The 23,971-nt window shown below is 38.4% G+C and overlaps 1 protein-coding gene across 1 annotated transcript in view; it reads left to right on the top strand.

Annotated features, from left to right (window-relative positions):
• The window catches only part of FREM3 (FRAS1 related extracellular matrix 3), a 156,706-nt gene that overhangs the window by 67,531 nt on the left and 65,204 nt on the right, over positions 1 to 23,971 (top strand). Inside the window, exons 3-6 of the mRNA XM_043972277.1 lie at positions 4,029 to 4,175; positions 7,749 to 7,979; positions 17,112 to 17,237; positions 23,478 to 23,729. Coding sequence (XP_043828212.1) covers positions 4,029 to 4,175; positions 7,749 to 7,979; positions 17,112 to 17,237; positions 23,478 to 23,729 — 756 coding nt within the window. The remainder of the gene's footprint in view (positions 1 to 4,028; positions 4,176 to 7,748; positions 7,980 to 17,111; positions 17,238 to 23,477; positions 23,730 to 23,971) is intronic.

Below are 23,971 nucleotides of genomic sequence, written 5' to 3'. Positions count from 1 at the left end.
GCCACTTTTCTTTCTTTTTCTTTCTTTCTTTTTTTTTTTTTTTGCTTTCTGTGTAGAAAATTAGAAGGCACAAAGAGACCAATTTCAGAGTTTCCATTTTAATTTTTCTACTGTGCCTAAGCTATACTACTGGGATGAATAGATCATGAATCAGAGCTCAGTGTGAGGAGTTTTTATTTGATCCTCTGGATTCAATAGACACCTCAGCTATAATTAGACTGTTTTCTTGCATCATAAATGTTCTTAGGGAGTTCTTGATATGCATTCTTATCTATATAATGAAACTGAAACATTTTCATAAAGGAAGTTGGCAACAGACCCATAAAATAGCTTATAGAAGAATATATTTTAAAAAAGAAAATACATTGGGGAGGGATTCAAACTACTATATTATAAACACCATTGCCTTCTTCTATTTTGTATACCCCATAGTGTAGTACCTGCAGTAGACATCAAATAAATATTTGTTGGATGAATGAATGAATGGATTTTTATTTTTCTCATCTATAAATCAGAGGAGGACCACAAGGTTCATCAGTTGTGCTTCTTGCATCATTGGATTGTTCTGACCAAATAGTGGTCACCAAAACCTAATAGAACTGTGAGAAGAGTTGCCAAGGACAGCTTTCTTTGTCTGTATGTATGAATTCAATTCTATGTTATTTTCAGTTCCAAATCTCTCCCTCCCCCTGCTCAGTCCCTCACCTGCTGAAAAGATGAGAAAGCAAAACCTATTTCAAACATGTATAGTCATACAAAATAAATTTCCCCATTATTTATGCCAAGAAAGAGAGAGAGGGAGGAAGGAAGGAAGGAAGTCATGGAGGAAGGGAGAAAAAGAGAGAGAGAGAGAGAGAGAGAGAGAGAGAGAGAGAGAGAGAGAGAGAGAGAGAGAGAGAAAGGAAGGAAAGAATAAAGAGAAAGAAAGAAAAAAAGAGATATATTTCAATCTGCATTCAGTCCATAACCTCTCTATCCAGAAGGACATAGAGTGTTTTATCTTGAGTCTTTTGGCATTTTGGTTGGACATTGTGATAATTAGAGTTACTAAGCCTTTCAAAGTTGATTATCAGTCATTGTAATGATATTGTAATAATGATTATAATGTTCCTGTTACCATATAAATTGTTCTCTTGGTTCTGCTTGCTTAACTTTGTTCATATAAGTCTTCCCAGGTTTTTCTGAAACCATCCCCTTCATCATTTCTTATAGCACAACTGGATTCCATCACACTTGTATACTATAACTTGTTCAGCCATTCCCCAACTGTTGGGCACCCTTCAGTTTCTAATTCTTTGCTACCACACACACAAAAAAAGCTATTATAAATATTTTTATTTTGGGTCCTTTTATCTTTCTTTGATTTCTTAGGGGAATAGACATGGTAGCAATATTGCTGGGTCAAAGGGAATACACAGTTTTATAGCTTTGGGGGCATAGTTCTACAATGCTTTCCAGATTATTTTAGTATTATTAGTTTACAGCTCCACCAATGTACTATTAATGCACCTGTTTTCTCACATCCCCTCCAGCACTTGTCATTTCCTTTTTTTTTTTTTTTTTTGACATTTTGGGTAATCTGATGGATGTAAGATTGAACCTCAGAGTTCTTTTAATTCACATTTCTTTAGTTATTGATCATTTAGAGCATTTTTCATATGACTATTGATAGCTTTTATTTTTTCATCTGAAAACTTAATATTCATAACTTTTGACCATTTATCCATTGGATAATATCTCGATTCAATTTCCTATATATTCTAGAAGAGAGATGCTTTTCAGAGAAATTTGATGCAACCTTTTTTCCCAGTTTCATGATTTTCTTCTAATTTTAGCTACATTGGTTTTGTTTGTGTAAAACTTTTTTTGAATTTTATGTAATCAAAATTATTGGGGGCAGCTAGGAGGCATAGTGGATAAAGCATTGGCCCTGGATTCAGGAGTACCTGAGTTCAAATCCAGCCTCAGACACTTGACACTTAACTAGCTGTGTGACCCTTGGGCAAGTCACTTAATCCTCATTGCCCTGCCAAAACAAAACAAAACAAAACAAAAACAAACAAACAAAAATTTATTCATTTTTACCTCCGGTAATCCTTTCTATCTCTTTGGTCATGAACATTCCCCTATCCATAGATGTAACAGGTAATTTCTCCTCTGTTCCTCTAATTTGCTTATTATATCAACCTTTATGTCTAAATCATGTATGTACCCATTGTGTGCTTATTTTGGTATATGTTGTGAGGTGTTGGTGCCTAGTTTCTACCAGACTCCTTTCCAGTTTTCCCAGGTTTTTCTCAAATTGTGAGTTATTGCCTCAGTAACTGAGATTTGGGTTTGTTTGTTTTTCAAACACTAGGTTACTATGCTCATATGCTTCCATATAGTTAGTAGCTAATTTGTTCCACTGATCAACTTCTCTATTTCTTACCCAATACCAAAATTGTTTTGATGATTACAGCTTTATAGTGTAGTTTGAGATCTGGTATTGATAGATGCCTTTCCTTCCCACCCTCTTCATTAAATCCCTTGATATTCCTCCAGATTAATTTTTTTTAGCTCTACAAAGTTATTCTTTGGTAGTTTGATTGGTATGATACTGAATAAGTAAATTAATTTTGGTAGAATTATTAATTTTATTATATTGGCTTGGCCTACCCATGAGCAATTAATATTTCTCCTATTATATATATATATATATATATATGTCTTTATTTCTATGAAAAGTGTTTTGTAATTGTATTCATATAGTTCCAATGTGTTTCTTGGCAGGTAGACTTCCAAGTATTTCATACCATCTATAGTAATTTTAAATGGAATTTTTCTATTTCTTCCTGCTAGATTTTGTTGGAAATATATACAAATGTCCATTATTTATGCAAGTATATTTTATATCCTACAGCTTTGCTTAAGTTGTTAAATATTTTCATTAGTTTTTTAGTTGACCATCCTATCATCTGTAAAAAAGTAATAGTGTTATTTCCTCATTGCCTATACTCATTCTGTCAATTTCTTTTTCTTGTCTTATTGCTATAGCTAGCATTTTAGTACAATATTGAATAGTGATGGTAATAATGGGTATCCTTGCTTTACTTCTGATCTTATTGAAAAGACTTCTAACTCATCCCCATCAGAGATAATACTTGCTCTTGATTTTAGATAAATACCACTTATCATTTAAGAAAAGCTCCATTTATTCCTCGGCTTTCTAGTGTTTTCTTTCACCTCTATTGAAAAAGGTCACAAGACTTTTTAATTTTTGTTATTAATATACTCAGTTATGCTTATAGTTTTCCCAATATTGAACCTGGCCTGCATTCTTGTTATAAATCCAGCTTGGTCATAGTGCGTGATCCATGTGTTATATTATCATAATCCTCTTACTGGTATTTTATTTAAAATTTTGCTTGAATATTAAGGAAATTGATCTCTAGGTTTCTTTCTCCATTTTAACTCTTCCTGGTTTAAGTATCAATACCATATTTGTATCATAGAAAGAATTTTGTAGGATTCCTTCTTTACCTATTATTTCCTTTGAGGGTTAAGTGACTTGCCCAGGGTCACACAGCTAGTAAGTGTCAAGTGTCTGAGGCCACATTTGAACTCAGGTCCTCCTGAATCCAAGGCCAGTGCTTTATCCACTGTACCACCCAGCTGCCCCAAGAGTGCTGGATTTAGAATCTGAAGACCTGGGTACGAATCCTGGGTTCACATTATTCACTACCTATGTGACCTTCAGATAGTTGTTTAACTTCTCTGAGGAGCCATTTCCTCATCTCTAGAATAAGAGTTGGCCTAAATGGCATCATTCCTTTTCTGCTCTAAATCTCATTCTCTGAATCTAGGTCCGAAGAGCTTTCCTCCTCTGCCTGTTGGGGGTGGGAGGGGGGAGTGTTGAGGGGTGAGGGTTGGGGGTATTATCATTCCCTTGTCTCATTGCCTCAAAAGAGTAAAGCAAGCTCAAGTCATTAAAACCTGCATTTCAAAATTCTGTGAATTGATCTCTATTTTTCTCTTTTTAATTACAGGAGGAAATAAGCTAACAAGTCAATCCTTCCATCTAAACTGGGCTTGGATTTCCCTAGAGAAAGAGCACTATGTCATCGATGAAGACTCTGAGTTCTTAGAAGTAACTCTCAAGCGCAGAGGATACCTGAGAGAGACGTCATTTATCAGTATGTGATTTCTGATGGGTTGGTTGTAATGTGGTTGGAACCTGGAAATCCTCGCTTCCAAAATTACAAGAAAAAAAAGGCTTATTGCTCATGAAGTTAACTAGTGGCTTGTGGCTGGTTTGAATTACAATTGACCACATCGTCTTAAAGAGTGTTGAAAAGTTGAAGTTCCCAAGTTAATTCAATTCCCTTTAATAAGTCTTTATTATGTACCATTATGTTTCAGGTAATGAAGGGAAAAGAAAGGGAATAAGCATTTATATAGTGCCTACTATATGCTAAGCACTTTTTATAAATATTATCTCATTTGATTTTCATAACAGTACTGTGAAGTAGGTATTTTAATTATCCCCCATTTATTGTTGAGGAAGACAAAAATTAAGTAATTTGCCAAACAAGGAAGAAGTGTCTGAAGTTGGAATTGAACTCAGGTGTGTGTTTTCTTACTTCCTTCTGGGGAGGACCAGTGGGGTCAAGAAAGGGAAACTATGTACAAAGACATACAAAACGTGTACAAAATAAATACAAGACAATCTGCAGAAGAATAGTAACTGGAGTCAGGAAAGGTCTCCTGTAGGAGATAACACTTGAACTGAGCTTTAGAAAAAACTTGGGTCACCAAAGGAGGAGGTAAGGAGGGAGAGGCTTCCAGGCATGAAAGATTTTGTTGTTGTTCAGTAGTTTTCAGTCTATCCAACTCTTCATGACCCCATTTGGGGTTTTCTTGGCAAAGATACTGGAGTAGTTTGTCATCTCCTTCTCCAGCTCATTTGACAGATGAGGAAACTGAGGCAAACAGGGTTAAGTGACTTACCCAGAGTCACACAGCTAAGTCTGAGACCAGATTTGAACTCAAGAAGATGAGTCTCCCAGACTCTGGACCCAGTGCTCTCTCTACTGTGCCACCTAGCTGCCCATACATGAAAGATAGCCTACGCAAAGGTATAGATGGGATATCATATATAAAAATCACCAAGTAGGTTTGATTAGTTGGACCGTTGCATACATGAGGAAGAGTCAAATGAAAACATTGTGGAAAGATAGGTTGCAGTCAAATTAGAATGGGTTTCAAATGCCAAACAGATGAATATGTATTTGACTAGAGGTGACAGGGAATCATGGAAGTTTCTTGAGCAGAGGAGTGACACAGCCAGACTTTGCTTTAGGAATATGTTAGTTTTTCACAGATTCACAATGGGGTTTTTGCTCCTTGACAATTACTGGCTCACATATGCAGAGTAGTCTTTACATCATTTAGTTATACCCCTTTTCTCCACTTTCTGGGGAACTCTGCTTCTCTCCTATTAAACCACAACTCAATGCCATGTTTTCTAGAAACATAGATTATTTCCCTACTATACACCATGTTCTGCAAATCACTCCCCTTTTTACCACAGCTCAATATCGTGTTTACACTCTCATCTGCCTACTGATTGAACACCTATGTGGATTATTTGACCTTCTTTATTTGAGCATTTTTCCATTAGTACTATGGAAAGAGCACTGATTGAAGTCATCAGGTCCAACCTCATCATTTTACAGATGAAGAAACTGAGCCTGAGAGAGATTAAGTGACTTGTTCAGGGTCACATAACCACTGTATGATGTAGGTTTTGAACTGAGGTCTTCCTTGATCCAAGCCCAGCACTGTCTATCCACTGTACCATCTAACAGCTACATGGGACTATATAGCCTGGTCATTCCACACCAGGCCACAACCCAATTACTCAAATACAGTTTTGAAAAACAATCAATACTGAGCTTCCTAACTTGGAAATCATTTCATACTGCATGGCTCTCAGGAGCCTTTTTCCAGGGTATCAAATTCTCTAGAAGGCAAAGGATTTGACATGACAAGGGCCCATTAATCTCATTCCAGTAAAGCATTTGATAATGGCTGGTGTCAGGCAGTAATGAAGTATGAAATGGTGAGGTGGGATTCTTTGCTTCATTAAGCCCATAGTGAGAAGTTAAAAGGAAAAACATATTAGGAAACCTGATTTGAGTACATGGGGCAACCTGCTTTAAGCTCTGGTCCTCTTTTAGACCTCACAGAAAGTCCTCTTCAGCACTTTCTTGCACTGGAAGGAGAATAAAACCCATTATCTTATTCATTCTCTCATACTGACTAAAAGTTCTAAAAGTTGTGGACTACCCAATGACTCTTATTCACCTCTCTGGAGTCCTCTTTCCTGAAGTTTGGGGGTGGGGGGGGGGAAGGAGTGAGGGGGAAAAAGCTTTTCCTCTTCTCAGGCTTTTTTTCTTTTTTTAACAACTAGAATTTACATATCCCTTTAAGGTTTACATAGCATTTTCCAATGTTTTTTTCATTTTATTCTCACAACAACCATGGGAATTAGGTGCTATTATTATTCCCATTTTACAGATGAGAAAACTGATGTAGACAAAATTCAAATGACTTCCCCCAAGGTCACACAGAGAATGAGTGTCTGAGTCTGAATTTGAACTCAGGTCTTCCCCAACTCTTCCTTGGAATTAGGAGACCTGACTTCAAGTCCTGTACTTGCTGCTTATTGGCTTCAAGACCTTGGGCAATTCACTTTATCTTTCAGAACCTCAAGTTTCCTCATCTTCAAAATGAGATGACTAATACCATAGGCAGGTAGGTGGCACAATGGATACAGTGCTGGACCTGGAGAAAGAAAAACCTGAGTTCAAAACCTGCTTCAGATACTAGCTATTTGACTCCGGGCATCACGTAAGCTTATTACCTCAGATTCCTCATCTATAAAACAGTGATAATAAGAATACATAGCTCCCAGGGTGGTTGTGAAGATGAGGTTAAATGTTATTTGTAAAAACTTTAAAGCACTATATAAATATTTATGATGGTGGTGGAGGTGGAGGTGGTGGTGGTGGTGGTGGTGGTGGTGGTGGTGGTGGTGGTGGTAGTGGTGGAGGAGGAGGAGGAGGCAGTGGTGGTGGTGGTAGTGATACTGATGATGGGGGAGAGGGGAAAAAGAGAAGGGAAGAGATGTAAAAACCAAAAATTGCTATAGAAATATGAGTTGTTAATGTTATCGCCACTTCCTTTTCAGTGTGATAGCTTCAAAGAAACTAGAAATTATCCAATTAAACCCTTTTACTTACCTATGTGGCTTTACCTGTATTTCTTAGCCAATTAACGTAAACAATGGAGACATCATATCATGGGCTTAATGTCAAAAGACCCAGGTTCAAATACTGGCTTGGACATTTACCAGCTCTGTGATCTTAGGCAAATAACCTAATGTCTTAGAGACTCAATTTTCTCATCTGGGAAATGTGGAGAACATAGGGTTGTCATGCTGAAAGCACTCTATAAATGTTATAGAAAGTAAATCTGTTAGAATGAGATACATCTCTTGAAGGAATCAGTCTTTCTTTGGCCACTTCTATTTTATCCAACTAGTATATAGGTTAACTATCTAGTCATGTTGAAAGAAAAAAGATCCTTTACCCTTCACTCAGGTGTTGACAGAATCTTATCTCTAGAGCTAGAAGGGACCTTAGAGGCAGACCAATACAATACCTTCATTTTCCACTGGCTTATACTTACATTTTTTAATTTAGGCATTGGAACCAAAGATGGAACAGCAAAAAAGGATAAAGATTTCAAAGGAAAGCCCCAAAAGCAGGTTCAGTTCAATCCTGGCCAGTCTACAGCCATGTGGAGAGTGAGGATTATATCAGATGGCAAATATGAAGCTTCAGAGACCTTCCAGATCATTCTTTCTGACCCTGTCATGGCTGCCCTGGAGTTCCCAAAGATGGCAACTGTTGAAATCATAGATCCCAATGATGGTACGTAATGTTAACCAATGTGTTATAATAGTCTTTACTGTATCTGCCTCCAGCATCCATAATTCCCTGTGACTATCCAAGAATCATAGATTTAGAGCTTAAAAGGATGTCAGCAGTCATCTAGTCTAACATCTTTATTTTACAGATGAGGAGCTTAAGTGACTTACAAAGTTACATGTAGCTGGCAAGCTTCTAGCAAATTAGGAAGACTCATCTTCGTAAGTTCAAATCTGTCCTCAGACATTAGCTGTGTGACCCTGGGCAAGTCACTTAACCCTATTTGCCTCAGTTTCCTCATCTGTAAAATGAGCTGGAGAAGGAAATTGCAAACCACTCCAGTATCTTTGCCAAGAAAACCCCAAAATGGAGTCAAGGAAAATCAGACATGGCTGAAAATGACAACAACAATAAGCATCTATAATCAAGATTCAAATTTAAGTCATCCTGACTGTGAATCTAGCACTCCATCCACTATATCATGCTTCCAGTCTCCAATTCAAGAAAACATTTCTTGTGAACATTGTGGTATTTGGGGCAGGAGGTGTACTTCAAAGGACCTTAGAGCTCATCAGTGTGGTTAGTCTATCCCCTGGTTCAGAGCTCCATTCATTCATGCACATCCTACATAATTCTTTTCCATGTTCTACATAGAGGATCAACAAACAACCCAATATTTCAGAAGTCTTCTCATTTTTAACCATCTCATATCCATTTGCTATCCTCACTCTTACAAGATGACTGGTCCATGTTATTTTCTTGCTCATGCATGCCTTTTGGTGATTCTTTTTATGTCACTTCTCACTCAAAAATTATTGTGGGTAAGATAGCAGGCATCCTACTTATCCCTGTTATGAATCTCTCCATTGCCATTGTTATTGCCATTGACAATGGCATCACCACTGGGTCATCTGCAACTCTGATTCTTCCGGAATGATGGTGTGCCATGATTCATGGTGTATATATAATGCCATCAAGAAAATGGCAACTTAAGACCTGTACTTTCATCAGGATGATAGCTCCCTCCATCCATGCACATCATAATCCATCTATAAAATATAATCTTAGAGAGTCTTAGTCTTAGAATCACCTGATTCTGGGTATGCTAAGTGACTTCGCTGCCCTAAGTCACATGGTTAGTTTCAGAAGCAAGGTCTGAACCCTGGTCTTCTTCACTCTAAGTCCAGCATTCTATCCACCATGCCTCTCTTCAGAGTCAAGAATATTGTTATTAAGAAGATGAGCATTTGGGGTATTGAGCAGATCCAAGTCAGTGAAAGTGCTATACTGTTTTCTATAAATGATCCATCCTGGTGTCTTCTTCCTGTTTAATTCTGGGCCTGCCTCATTGTCCATCTGCAGCATTTGTCCAAGATATATGTAATAATGTGCTTACTAAATGCACTGCCTAATATGTCCTAATATGGGCAATACATCTTCCTCATCCTCCTCATTTTTCATGCATGGATTGCTACACTGACTTCTTTTAAATGGTCATAGATTTTTATTGAGGAGACCTTATGATGTCTGGATCTTGGTTCAATCATAGTGTCCGTTGATCAGTCAATAAGCATTTGTTAAGCACTTACTATGTGCCAAACACTGTTAAATTCTAAGAATTCAAAGAAAAGTAAAAATATTTTTTGTTGTTCACTCATGTCTGACTCTTTGTGACCCTATATGAGGTTTTCTTGGCAAAGATACCAAAGTGGTTTGCTATTTCCTTCCTCAACTCATTTTACAAATGAAGAAACTAAGGCCCACAGGGTTAAGTAACTTGCTTAGGGTCACATAGTGTTTAAGGTCAGATTTGAACTCAAAAAGATGAGTCTTCTTAAAAGAACTGCGGAGTATAGATGCTGAATGAACCATACTATTTCTTTTGTTTTTGTTTGATGCTGTTGTTTTTTTCTATTTTGAGGTTTTTCATCATTGCTCTGATTTTTTCTCTTATAACAGGACTAATGCAGAAATAGGATTAATGTTATTATGTGTGTATATATATATATATATATAACCTATATCAGATTACCTGCTGTCTAGGGGAGGGGGGAGGGAGGGGAGGGAGGGAGAAAAATCTGAAATGTAAAGCTCGTATAAACAAAAGTTGAGAACTATCTTTACATGTAATGGAAAAGAATAAAATACTTTATTAATTTAAAAAAAAAAAGTTACAAAAAAAAAAGATGAGTCTTCTTGATTCCAGGACCAGCATTCAATCCACTGTACCACCTAATTATCCTGCCAAAACATTATCTCTACCCTCAATGAGCTCACATTCTAATGAGAGAGCAACGATGTAAATAACAACAAGATATAGACAGACCTAATGGACACTTATCTCAGAAGAAAGAATAGAAAAGGGTGGGGTTGCAAGAAGGTGGGATTTTAGATAAACCTTGAAGGAAACCGTGAAAGCTAAAGGTCAAAAGTGAACAGTGGGGGCAGAGTGGGGGCAGCTAGGTGGCGCAGTGGATAAAGCACCAGCCCTGGATTCAGGAGTTCAAATCCGGCCTCAGACACTTGACACTTACTAGTTGTGTGACCCTGGGCTTAACCCCCATTGCCCCGCAAAACAAACAAACAAAAAAGTAAAGAGTGTATTCCAAGCACTGAGGACAGTTGGTACAAATGCACAGAGTCAAGAAATTGTGTCATGTGGGAGGAAAGGGCGGTGAAACCAGATCATAGAGAGCAGGAAGGAAGAGGGTGTAAGGAAACTGAAAGGTTGGCTAGGAGCCAGGTTGTAAATGCCCAAACGGATGACTTCATTTTTGATACTGTAGGAAATAGGGAACCGGCTGAAGTTTATTGGGGGGGGGGGGGAGCGGGGTGGAGAAGAGGACATGGGAGAATGCATGATCCTATGCATTAGGAAAATCACTTGGGAACCTGAACAGAGATGGATCGGACTGGGTAGAGACTTGAGGAAAGGGGATTAGTTAGAAGGTTATTACAAAAGCCCTTAAAACCTTCTCCCCGATCAGTGTGTGAGTTGCATATCCACCATAGTGTTTTCAAACTCAATTAGAAATGAATCCCTGTGGGCATATTGACTAGAAAATCACAAATTAATAGTAACTATGTTTTATTATGTTTTTTATTTTCTTAAATATTTCCCAATGACATTTTAATTTGGTTTAGCTGCACTTGGTTGGTTTGCTGGCCATCAGCCTGGGCTCTGAGTTTGACACTTCTCCCCTAAAGGAATATATAGACCCAAATGGTGAGTGTAAACATTCAGTGTATTTCAGGTAAAGGATGTAAGAATGACATCAGTAAGGTGTTTGACCTACTGTGCTACAAGAAATGATGAGCTCAGAGGCAGCTAGGTGGTGCAGTGGATAAAGCACCAGCCCTGGATTCAAGAAGACCTGAGTTCAGTTCTGGCCTCAGACATTTGACGTTGACATTTACTAGCTGTGTGACCTTGGGTACTTAACCCTCATTGTCCACCCCACCCCCACCCCCAAAAAAAGAATAGCGAACACAAAACATTTTTAATTTGAATCAGAAGTTAAATGATGAGCTCAGCAATCTTAGAAAAGCATAGGAAAACTTTCATGAAATAATGAAGCACAAAATGAGGAGAACCAAGAAAATGTTGTATACAGTAACAGCAATATTGTTTTAAGAACAATTTTGAAAGGGGTAGCTAGGTGGCGCAGTGGATAAAGCACTGGCCCTGGATTCAGGAGGACCTGAGTTCAAATTTGGCCTCAGACACTTGACACTTACTAGCTGTGTAACCATAGGCAAGTCACTTAACCCTCATTGCCCTGCCCCCCCCAAAAAAGAAAAAAAGAACAACTTTGAGTGAATAAATCATTTTCGACTATTATAAATACTGTAACTACAAAGGATGTATGAAAGAAGATGCTATCTGTATGCATAGAGAGAACTGATAAATAAAAGTATGTATAGAATGATTTTACATATATATGTGTGTGTGTATGTGTTTTTGTGTGTGTGTGCATATTTGTATCTAATGATAGCCATTAGGGAAGGGTGGAGGGAAGAAAAAAAAGAAATTTACCTGATAATTTTATTACATATTTAAAAAGAATAGCAACTTGAACATAATAGATTTGCAGTTCCATGTGCAATCATCTTTTTTATTATGCTATGTTTTGAAAATGTTTGTTTAATTCCATAAATTAAAATTAAAATTAATAATTCTTTTAAATGAGACTTTTTTTTCTAACCATTGCATCTCCCCTAGGCAACTATTACCCTGGGCTCTGTATAGAGTAGATTCTAAAGAAACATTTATTAATTGAATATTAAATAGATGAACAAAAAAGAAAAAGAAGTAAGGCACTCACATAATGAGAGCAAGGGTCCTGGGTGGCCTTTTTTAATTAGCCAGTCCCTAATTTTGACTGCTATCTAGAAGTTCATGATTCAAGGCGCTACTGATACATGAACTCTGGTGAAGGATCAAACTAGTGCTGTTATTATTGTTGTTGCAATGACTACTTAATGCATGCTCAACCTGAAATTTCAGCCCCTGTTGGAAGAAATTCTTTCTTAAATAGAAGAAACTTCAAATTAGGTATGGTTTATCATGATACTTTTTGTTTGCATGTTGAGTTAATAGTTTTCCTTCAAGCATATCTTCTTGTATCCTCATACATTTGCCTGTCAAAATATGATTTTAAAACTTTTTCCTAAATTCTTCTACAAAAGGTTTTGCTACCCCTACCCCAAAGATAACAGCACCTTCTGGCTAAGTTTATTCTCAAGAATTTATTCTTATCCAAGCTGAGCAGACTGCTCATGCTGAGATGGGTAACTACCTCTACAACCACCTCTCAATGTCCATGACTGTTCATTATCATCTGTTCATTGTGGGAACCAGTCCATGATAGGCTTTCCACTAGAGAGTGGACAAGTACATGTGTGGCTGCTCAAGGTCAGATACCAATCATGACTTTGGAAAGGACTATCCATGATTTAGGTTTGTGTTCTCTGGTCAATTAGCACCCAGAAAAAGACTGTCCATGAGCCCAAAGTACACTTGGCCAATTAGTGCTTGTAAATCTTCAAGAGCAAAATCTTCAAGAGGAGGCTTGATGACATTAGAAGTACAGCTTTCTCGCCACATACCCAGATGTAATCTAGTCTCAAATCACATTGTTGCTGAAGACATCACACACATACTGGTCCTTATATGAGTGTAGAGAAGGCTGGCTCAGGACCCCAGAACAAGCTCTGTAGGCCAAGAGAAGTGTGCCCTTCATCTGAAAGTCCCCAAGTCATTCATTGGTAACATATGCATTCCCTCAGCTCACTATTCATTTAAAGTCCAGCCAAATATAATTCATCTCTGCAATAATTCATATCCTTCCATAAATCTCACTGGAACTTAAATTAGTTGGGCACTGGGTTTTGTTTTCACCTTTTATGGACATAAGGTTATTTCCCATATAACTATTCATTTAGAAAGCATTAGATTGGAAATATTGGGGAATGGATAAGAGAAATTGGTCACCTTTCTGACCCATGGAATTAGTCCTACAGATCCAAGAAAGTGAAAGAAAATGCAATAGCTGGCATGCTTCATTTCAATCTATACAGTGAAGAAAAATCTGGAGCAAGCTCCCCCTCCCCAGTACTTCGGGTGGAGACTCCTATGTAGTCTTTAAAGGAGGACATAGACAAGGAGTCAATCAGGATGGACAAGTATGAATGGTTTGCAGTCTATACCAATGGAACTTTGATGATATCACACCATTTGGAACATTGATCATATCACAGAATCATTGAAACATCAGTGTAATAGCTAGGTTTCCCCATAACTCTGAGGCTCACTTTCTATTGATAGCTTGTGTTGTTATGTCACATTTGTTTATAGATATATCCTTTCCTTATTTCCCTATCCATTGAAAAACATTTAAAGGCAAAGGGGAAAAAAGCAGTTTATCAAAACAAAGCAGAAAACTGGAAGATAGTATGGCAGAAATTAGGCATAGACCAACATCTTACACCTTATTTTAAAATAAGGTCAAAATGGGTACGTGATTTAGAAATAAGAGGTGATACAATAGGTAAATTAGGAGAGGAAAGAATAGTCTACCTTTCAGATCTTTGGAAAGGAGAACAGTTTATGACCAAACAAGAGACAGAGAATATTATGAAATGCAAAATGGATTATTTTGATTACATTAAATTAAAAAGGTTTTGTACAAACAGAAGCAATGCATCCAAAATTAGAAGGGAGGCAGAAAGCTGGGAAACAATTTTTATGGCCAGTACTTCTGATAAAGGCCTCATTTCTAAAATATATAGGGAACTAAATCAAATTTATAAGAATCCAAGTCATTCCCCAATTGAGAAATGGTCAAAGGGTATGAACAGGCAGTTTTCTGATGAAGAAATCAAAGCTATCCATTGCCATATGAAAAAATGCTCTAAATCACTATTGATTAGAGAAATGCAAATGAAAAAAACTCTGAGGTACCACCTGACACCTATCAGATTGGCTAATAACAAAAAAGGAAAATAATAAATGTTGGAGAAGCTGTGGGAAAATTGCACTAATGCATTGTTGGTGGAGCTGTGAAGTGATCCAACCATTCTAAAGAGCAATTTGGAATTATGCCCAAAGGGCTATAAAGCTGTGCATACCCTTTGACCCAGCAATACCACTTTTGAGTCTTTTTCCCAAAGAGATCATAAAAAAGTGAAAAGGACCCCCATGTACAAAAATATTTATAGCTGCTCTTTTTGTGGTGGCAAGGATTTGGAAATTGAGGGGTTGCCCATCAATTGGGGAATGGCTGAACAAGATGTGGTATATGAATGTAATGGAATCCTATTGTGCTGTAAGAAATGATGAGCAGGAGGAGTTCAGAGAAACCTAGAAGGACTTGCATGAACTGATGATGAGTGAGATGAGCAGAAGCAGGAGAACATTGTACACAGTATCATCAACATTATGTGTTGATCAACTGTGATAGACTAGATTCTTCTCACCAATACAATGGCACAAGAAAGTTCCAAAGGACACATGATGGAAACGGCTCTCCAAATCCAGGGAAAAAAAGAAACTGTGGAATATGGATGCTGATTGGATCATAATATTTCTTTTGTTTTTGGTGCTATTGTTTTTCTTTTTTGAGGTTTTTCCTTTTTGCTCTGTTTCTTCTCATATAATAACTAATGCAGAAATGTCTTTGATGTTATTGTATATATATAACGTGGGGGGAGGGAGGGGAGGGAGGGAAAAAATTTGGAATTGGAAATCTTACATAAACAAATGTTGAAAACTATTTCTACATGTAACTGGAAAATAATAAAATACTTTTATTAAAAAAAAAAACAAAGCCATTGTGTTGTGAGACCATGTCTCACAGTATATACAATGTACCCTTTGCATAGACTTCCACCTATTCAGTGAGGAGAGAGGACCACATTTTCACAATTCTCCAGTGGGTCAAGATTGGTAATTATATGTTTATAGCTTTCTATTTTGTTTTATTGTTCTTACAGATTTACATTATTGTAGTCATTGCACATGTTGTTTTCCCAGTTTTGACTATTTCACTTTGCATTAGTTCAGATAAGTCTCCCCAGTGTGTCTGAATTCTTCATCTATGTCACTTCTTATAGTGCATATATGTACCTCACTCTTCCATTTCTCAGCTGATGTTAGTGATTTTAGTAGGAAAATATTGACATAAATAGATTTTTATTATCTGTGCTGCTCCTTTTTCTAACCATGGATGACTAAGTACTCAGTGTCCTAAAAAACAACAACAACAACAACAAAACAGTTTCCTTAGTAGTACCCTAATGTTCTGAAAGAACCTGTGATAACAGAGATGCAAAACAAAGACAAAAACACAGGTTACATCTGTGGAGAATTATGACCTTGTCTCCTTAGCTGACTTTTTATTCTGACTAAAATTCATTCACATGCGAACCTAGAAAATATCTTGGGTTGGTTGAATCCTAAGTCAGTAAGTTGTCTGGAACAGAGGGTCTCTGCTCAGACTTATAAATTGGAAAGAAAAGACTTAAACTTAGAATTTAGGCATTCTATTGGGCTTTTTTAAAGAAGAGTGTGGTGGCTATGAGTAAAGAGCTGGTAGCCTTATTTCCAACCACTACACTCACAGAGATCAACAAACTATAGGCTACAGGCCAAATACAGCCTGTTCTTTTTATTGCCCAGTCAGCTAAGAATGGGTTTTTTTACATTTTTAAATAAAGTTTTATTGCATTTTAGAATGTAAAAGATATTCTTATATGGGAAATCGTTAAAAAAACAGACTGGGCTGGATTTGGTCCATAATTTACTAACTCCTTCTCTAATCGACTGAAACTGAGACAGCCTAGAAGTCTTCTGTCCTCTGGCAGACTGATAGCAAAAAATAAACATTGTAGGAGGTCATAAGCTATGGCTTTGAGGAAATACATGTGTGGGGGTACTAATAGGAAAAAGTAATACTAAGTGTTTCACTTACATTCTTGGCACTGAGTTATATTCTACTTTGTCTTGTTTTCTAATTTTCATATATTATCTCTAAGACATTTGGGAGAGGGACTGTGCTTCTCCTTGTTTAGTATTTCCCAGTTCCTACTATTGAACATCTGTGAATTGCTGCTATTGAAAAATATTATCTTGTAGCCAACTTTTAGGCTGAGTCTCTTTGAATTAGGCTCATCTCAATTGACAGACAGCCCATTGGAAGGTCAATATCCAAAGCCTTTCCATTTTAGTATAATCTGCCAGAGTTTGTGCTTGATTTGCTTGCCAGAATTTGACCTCAATGGTGGATATTCCTATGGTTTGTGTGTGTGATATTAATCTATATTTAATATTCCAAGGACCAATCTAGCTAAATTAAGATTCCTCATCCAGGTGGCTACCATGTAATGAAGGCCAAGTTGATGAAGTTTTTGTCTGTAGCCACACAAAAGGGTCTACTAGGTATAGAGAAGCTTTTATTTGACTCCATGGAGAAATGTTTCACACTGAAAAAATCATGGATCCATAAAGTATTGTGTTAAGTATAATTAATCATTTTGAATAAGGTATAATCATTAATGGGCTGATACAACCCTTCACACACAAAAATAACCTGCCAAACTGAAATAATCTGTTAAATTCTCCTATCTTTTTTTTAGAGTCAATGGTTTATATTCCAGAGTCAGAATACAGAATAAAGGAGGACATTGGTGAACTCTTGATTCCCATCAGGCGGTCTAGAGATGTAAGCCAAGAACTCATGGTACTTTGCTCTACACACCAAGGTAGGCTAGTTGTATTTTTCAAGCTTGTTATTTTCCTTGGACAGGGACTCTGGTCCCATTCTCCATAGTGTGGGTCTCTCTTCTCTGGCCTATACCTCCTACTCCCAACCTGCCCTTATCACTATAGTCCAAATGTACTTTTTCTGTGCACTTCCCTTTAGTGCTCTGCCACCAAGCTGACAATTAAGAAATCATAGGATCAGGGGGGCGGCTAGGTGGCGCAGTGGATTAAGCACCAGCCTTGGATTCAGGAGTACCTGAGTTGAAAATCTGGCCTCAGACACTTGACACTTACTAGCTGTGTGACCCTGGGCAAGTCACTTAACCCCCATTGCCCTGCAAAATAAATAAATAATTTTTTAAAAAAAGAGAAAAAAAGAAATCATAGGATCATAGATCTAAAGTTTGAGATTAATTTAGGAGTTATTAGTCTAATCTCTTATTTTATGCCTGAGAAAACAAAGCCCTAGAAAGAGAAAGAGATTTACCTAAGGTTATACCCATGGTAAGTAGAAGATCCAGATCCTGGGACTTAGATCCTAGGACTTCCAGCTGAAAATTCTTCCCATTGTACCATGCTATAAATTTGATAAAATGCATGTTAATAGGTGTTAATGTGTCAGTGAGAGAAAATTAGCCTTCCTTACCTTTTCAGATTATATATTTTATCAATACACTTTTTTCAGGGAGAGGAGCAATGAGGGTTAAGTGGGGTCACACAGGGTCACACATCCAGATTTGAACTCAGGTCCTCCTGAATCCAGGGCCAGTGCTTTATCCACTGCGCCACCTAGCTGCCCCAAAAACATTCTTTTTTAATATATATGTTAGAATAAGTATCCTCTGAGGTGCCTTCAATTCTGAGACTCTCTGATTCTGAAATAAAAATACCATTATGCAGACTACACCAAATATCTTCTGCCATTCTCCAATAGTTAATAGCAGTTATATTTTTCCACCAGTGGATTAACATATCGGTGCTGTTGTTGTTGTTGCTCAGTCATTTTCAGTTCTGTCTGACTCTGTGACCCCATTTGGGCTTTTCTTGGCAAAGATACTGGAATGGTTTGCCATTTCCTTCTCCAGCTCATTTTACAAATGAGGAAAGTAAGGCACACAGACTTAAGTGACTTACCCATGGTCACACTATCTGAGGTCAAATTTGAACTCAAGAAAGTGAGTCTTCCTTATTTCAGGCCTAGCATCCTATCTACTACACCACCTAGGTGGTGCTAGTTGTTGTGATTTTTTAAAATAAACAAAGATGGGGCAGCTAGGTGATACAGTGAATAGAGCACTGGCCCTGGATTCAGGAGGAACTGAGTTCAAATTCGGCCTCACACACTTAACAAAGCTGTGTGACCCTAGGCAAGTCACTTAACCCCAATTGCCTCACCAAAATAAATAAATAAATACATACATACATACATACATAAATGAATGAAAGAATGAATAAATGAATGAATGAGTGAATGAATAAATGAATAAATAAATAAATAAATAAATAAATAAATAAATAAATAAATAAAGATAACAGAGAAGGGGGGAAATTCCAACTGCTGTTACTTAAACAAACTTAATAAAGAATATTTTGATGATGATCTTGTGTTAAATGTACTGGGAAAAAGATTTAATGAAGACAGCTAATAGTTACTATAAAGGAAATCCAACTTGGAATTTGCTTTGGCACTTGGCCTTGAGCAGTATCATGTTTGATGGGGATCTTTTTTCCATGTGGAAGCCCTCTATCAGTTAATCAGAGCCTCTGATGCCAACATTCTACATGCTCTGTGAGCAAGGAAAATGGGAAAGTTTATTCTCCACTTTATCGCCTTCCTCCCCGCGTCCCTCCCCCACCCCCAGTTCTGAAAGTCCTTTCAAGTCTTCTGTTGCTCTCACGTTCTTTATGGTGCCTTCAGAAAACCTGAGTGCCTGGCAGGAATCATTTAAAACTTGGGGTTGCAAAGGTCATTTGTTCCTTAATCAGGGGGGTTGTGGAAGCTTAAGACTTCTCCTCCCCACTTCCTTCTTTTCTTGTGTGCTGAGGCACAGAAAATCCTACAGGCTAGCAGAACTTTGCATCTCTGGAGTGTGTCACCCACTCTCCCTCTCCACATATGTTCTCTCTAGCTATTTACCTACTCTTTTAGCAACTTAGCCTGAGACCAATAAAATGATTGTTCCTGTTACTTCAATTCCAACTACCAGATTTTTCTTACTATCTTCAGCCCTGAAAACTTCCCTATGAAGAAAGCTCTGTTGGGAAGGAAGTGTCATGATAGAGGAAGATTTCAAAGAGTATACTGACACAAGAGTACATTTCATTCCCTATCAAGTCTCCATAAAAACACTACAGTTACATTTCTCAGGTTTGGGGAAGGGAAGTTTGGAAGAGGAGTGGCATTTGGGGAAAAGATAACTTATAAAATGAAGAGGCTTGCTGAAATTATTTTTAAGGTCCCCTCCAGTTTTAAAACCTATTAGCCGATTACAGTCCATCTACAGAGAAAGAATTGATGGTGTCTGAAAACAGACTGAAACACATTTATTTTTACAATTCCTTAATCTGAAGTGTTGTTTTTATCTGTTTTTTCTCACAACCTAGATAATGTAGAATTGTTGTCCATGACTACTCAAAAAAAAAAAAACCACAAAAAAACCTATTAGCCAATAATTCCTGGAGTCCCATCCAGCTTTAACGTTCCATGATCTTGTGACCAAAAAAATTATATTTGTGGATCACACTGGACTAACCTGAAGATACACCTTTAATCATCAAGTCTTTTTTTTTTTTAGTGAGGCAATTGGGGTTAAGTGACTTGCCCAGGGTCACACAGCTAGTAAGTATTAAGTGTCTGAGGCCGGATTTGAACTCAGGTACTCCTGAATCCAGGGCCGGTGCTCTATCCACTACACCACCTAGCTGCCCCAATCATCAAGTCTTACTCTGCCATTTTTCTGATCTGATAAAGGTCTTTGCCATCTCACTGACATACATAAATGCCAGGACTCCTGTAAGCAATGTCATCTCTAAGTGACAGCAAGCAGATTTATAAATATATTTATGCATGTGTATATAGATATAGATAAAGGTGAAATGGATTTTTGTTGGTTTCCTTCATTCTCGATGACAGATGTCATGACTTGCACTGAATTGGATTTCAGTGAGGAAGGGCTGTGCAGTCAGCAGCCTCACTCTCTCCTCCAGAGCCATCTGGGTCCAGTGGCAAGATGTATATCAGGACAATTGGAGATAGCTTTGGATGTTTGAGGCAATTGGGGTTAAATGACTTGCCCAGGGTCACACAGCTAGTAAGTATCTGAGGTGAGATTTGAACTCAGATCCTCTCAACTTCAGGGCCAGTGCTCTATGCACTGTGTTACCTAGCTGCTCCCATAGACATAGACAAACCAGTAAAAGTACAAGTCATTTCCCCTTAGAACATAAACTTCTTGAGGACAGAGACCACTTCACTTTTTATTTTGTATTCCCAGTCCCTAGTACAGTGACTGACAGATAGTAGGCACTTAATAAATGCTTGTGGATTGATTGGTATCAAAGAAGAACCCAAGGTCCAGAGAGGTGAAAGGAGTTGCCCAAAAGCACACAGTTTGTAAATAGCAGAGCTGGGATTTGAACCCAGGTCTTCTGACTTCAAAGCTGGTACATCATACAACATATTTGCCTCTTTGTTCTCATCTGGTCCCTCATAGGAGTGGTGTAATAGGAAATATTATTCATGGGATCATAGAATTTTTCAATTTGATTCAATTCGACAAACATTTATTAAGTGCCTACTATGTGACAAGGACTATGCTAAGCATTAGGGACACAAAAAAGAGGCATAAGACAGCCCTCGACTCCAAAGATGGAGGAGATAACACACAAACAAATATATACAAAGCAAGCTATATGCCACATAAATAGGAGATAATTAACAGAGGGAAGGCACTACAATAAAGAGGGGTTAGAGAAGACTTCCTGTAGAGGGTGGGATTTTGGTTGAAACTTGAAAGAAAACAGAGAGGTCAGTATTTGGAGCAGAGGAGGGATAGCATTCCAGGTATGGAGGACAGCATGAGAAAATGTCTGGAGCTGAGAGATGGAGTGCTTTGTTCATGGAACAGCAAGGAGTCCAGTGTCACTGGATGGAGGAGTGCATGTCAGGGAAGACTGGAAAGGTAAGAAGAGACTAGGTTATGAAAGGCTTTGAATGCCAAATAAAGTTTTTGTTTGCTCCTAGAGGCAACAGGGAGCCCCGAGAGTTTATTGAGTAAAGGAGTAACATGATCAGATCTGCATTTCAGGAAAACCACTGTGGTGGTTGACTAGAGGATGGATTGGAGTGGGGAGAGACTTGAGGCAGGCAGAACCACCAGGAGCTATTGCAGTAATCCAAGTGGGAGGTCATAAGGACCTGCGCTAGGGTGGGGGCAGTGTCAGAGGAGAGAAGGGGCCTATCCGAGAGAAATGCCACAAAGGTGAAATGGACCAGCTTGGCACCAGCTTGGAGTGGGGGGAGAGAGATAGTGAGGAATCCAAGGCTGACTCCTCAGTTGTGAGACAGGGATTGGGAGGGTAGTGATGCCCTCTAGAGTAATAGGGAAGGTTGGAGGAGGGAGAGTTTAGGACTTGTAAGAAACCCGAAAGGCCCTCTAGTACAGCCCCTTTATTTTCTAGATGAAGAAATCAATGCCCAGAGAGGGTGAGTGACCTGTCCAAGGTCACATAGGTATTAAGGACAGAGGCAGCATTTGAACCCAGGTCTTTGGATCCCAAATCCGGCGCTCCTTCCAATGTACTGGTTACTGTCTCTCATATTTTTCAGTGTTCATTAACGAACTGAGTCATTTCATGCAATTCTTTGATTTAGAGGTATTGTGCTACAGTTGAAAGAGTGCTGGACTTGAAATCACAGCACCTAAATCCAAGTCCTAGAAAGGCCATTTGCTACCTGGGAGACCCTGGGCAAGTCATGTGGCCCACTCAGCTGTCAAATGAATGAAGGAACTGGACAAGCTGTCCCCGAGTTCCCTTCCAGTGCTGAAGCTCTGATCTTATGCTTATCCCAATCTCTTAGGGGGCAAACACTTCAAATAGAAGGACCTCCCTTTTGTTGACTGTTCTTTATGCTTGAACAAATGACTAGAAAATGTATTGACTCTAAAATGAAAACCGCCATTTGCTCTTCTCTAAAAATAGCCAATGGGGGCAGCAAAGAACAGGGCCTGGAGTCAGGAAGACCTGAGTTCAAATCAATCCTCAGTTACTTACTAGCTATGTGGCCCTGGGCAAGTCATTTAACTTCTGCCTGCCTCAGTTTCCTCAACTGTACAATTGTGATAATACTAGTGCCCCCTTCCAGGAGTATTGTAAGGATCAAATGAGATAACGCCTGGCACATATCGTTGTTAAGTTCTCTCATCATGTCTGACTTCATGACACGACTTACAGAATTTTCTTGGCAAAGATGCTGGAGTGGTTTGTCATTTCCTTCTCCAGGATCACCATTTTACAGCTGAAGAAATTGAGGGAAAAGAGGTTAAGTGATTTGCCCAGGGTCATACAACTAGTAAGTGTCTGAGGCTGGATTTGAACTCAGGTCCTCCTGACTCTAGACCCAGCAGTCTATCCACTGCACCACATAGGTGCCCTGGCAGGCACACAGTAGGTGCTTAGTAAAGGCTTGTTTCCCTTTTTCCCCCTTCTTTATTTTTTGGGGGGTGGGACAATGAGGGTTAAGTGACTTACCCAGGATCACACAGCTAGTAAGTGTCAAGTGTCTGAGGTCGGATTTGAACTCAGGTTCTCCTGAATCCAGGGCCAGTGCTTTATCCACTGTGCCACCCAGCTGCCCCTCTCCCTTCTTTATAAAGTTGTATTGAATGTGGGCTCCCAACTAGATCAGAGTCCGTCCTGTGTAGAGAGTTGTTATAAAGAAAACACAGTATAAACTGTAAGGTGCTATGTAAATATATATACTTTATCATTACCATTATAATGTTAGTGGAAACCTGACTCTGAAGACTCATGCCATCCATCAGCATCAGTTCTAGAGCCCTCTTACCTGGAGTATACAAATTTTTAGGTCACATGCAAAAAAAAACCCTTCAGGTGTGTTAGCTTTCTAACAAAGGTGTCACTCTGCTAGAAAATAGAGTTGACCAAAAAAATAAACTTGACAGTTTGGAATTCTGCTTCTTGCCCATCCTAACCTGTGGTCTTTCTTCCTCATACAGGAACTGCTTCAGGCACAATTCCTTCCACTGTCTTATCTTACTCTGACTATATCTCCCGCCCTGAAGACCACAGCAGCATCCTCCATTTTGATAAGAATGAAACTGAGAAAAGATGCCGAGTGATCATCATTGATGACTCCCTTTACGAAGAGGAGGAGACCTTCAGTGTCACACTGAGCATGCCAGTGGGCGGCCAGGTCGGTGTCAGATATCCCAGCACCAAAGTTGTCATCCTGAAAGATGCTGAAGATGGTAGGTTTATTGGTGTTTATTGATTTATCAAACTCCCTTGGATTCAGTTGCTTCCTTGTCATATTAATCCGATCAGTGAAAGGTACACCAAGCTCATCTTTTCATAATAGCCTAGATTTAGAACTAAAAAGGACTTTAGAGGTCATCCCACTTATAGTACAGAAGAGGCAAACTGAGGCAAACAGAGTTAAAAAGGTCACAGAGCTAAGAAGTGTCTGAGGCTGCATTTGAACTCATAAAGT

This window comes from Dromiciops gliroides, chromosome 6, assembly GCF_019393635.1.
Source record: "Dromiciops gliroides isolate mDroGli1 chromosome 6, mDroGli1.pri, whole genome shotgun sequence".
Taxonomy (NCBI): Eukaryota; Metazoa; Chordata; class Mammalia; order Microbiotheria; family Microbiotheriidae; genus Dromiciops; species Dromiciops gliroides.
The sequence above is the reverse complement of the archived record's forward strand: the minus strand, read 5'-3'. Positions and strand labels throughout refer to the sequence as shown.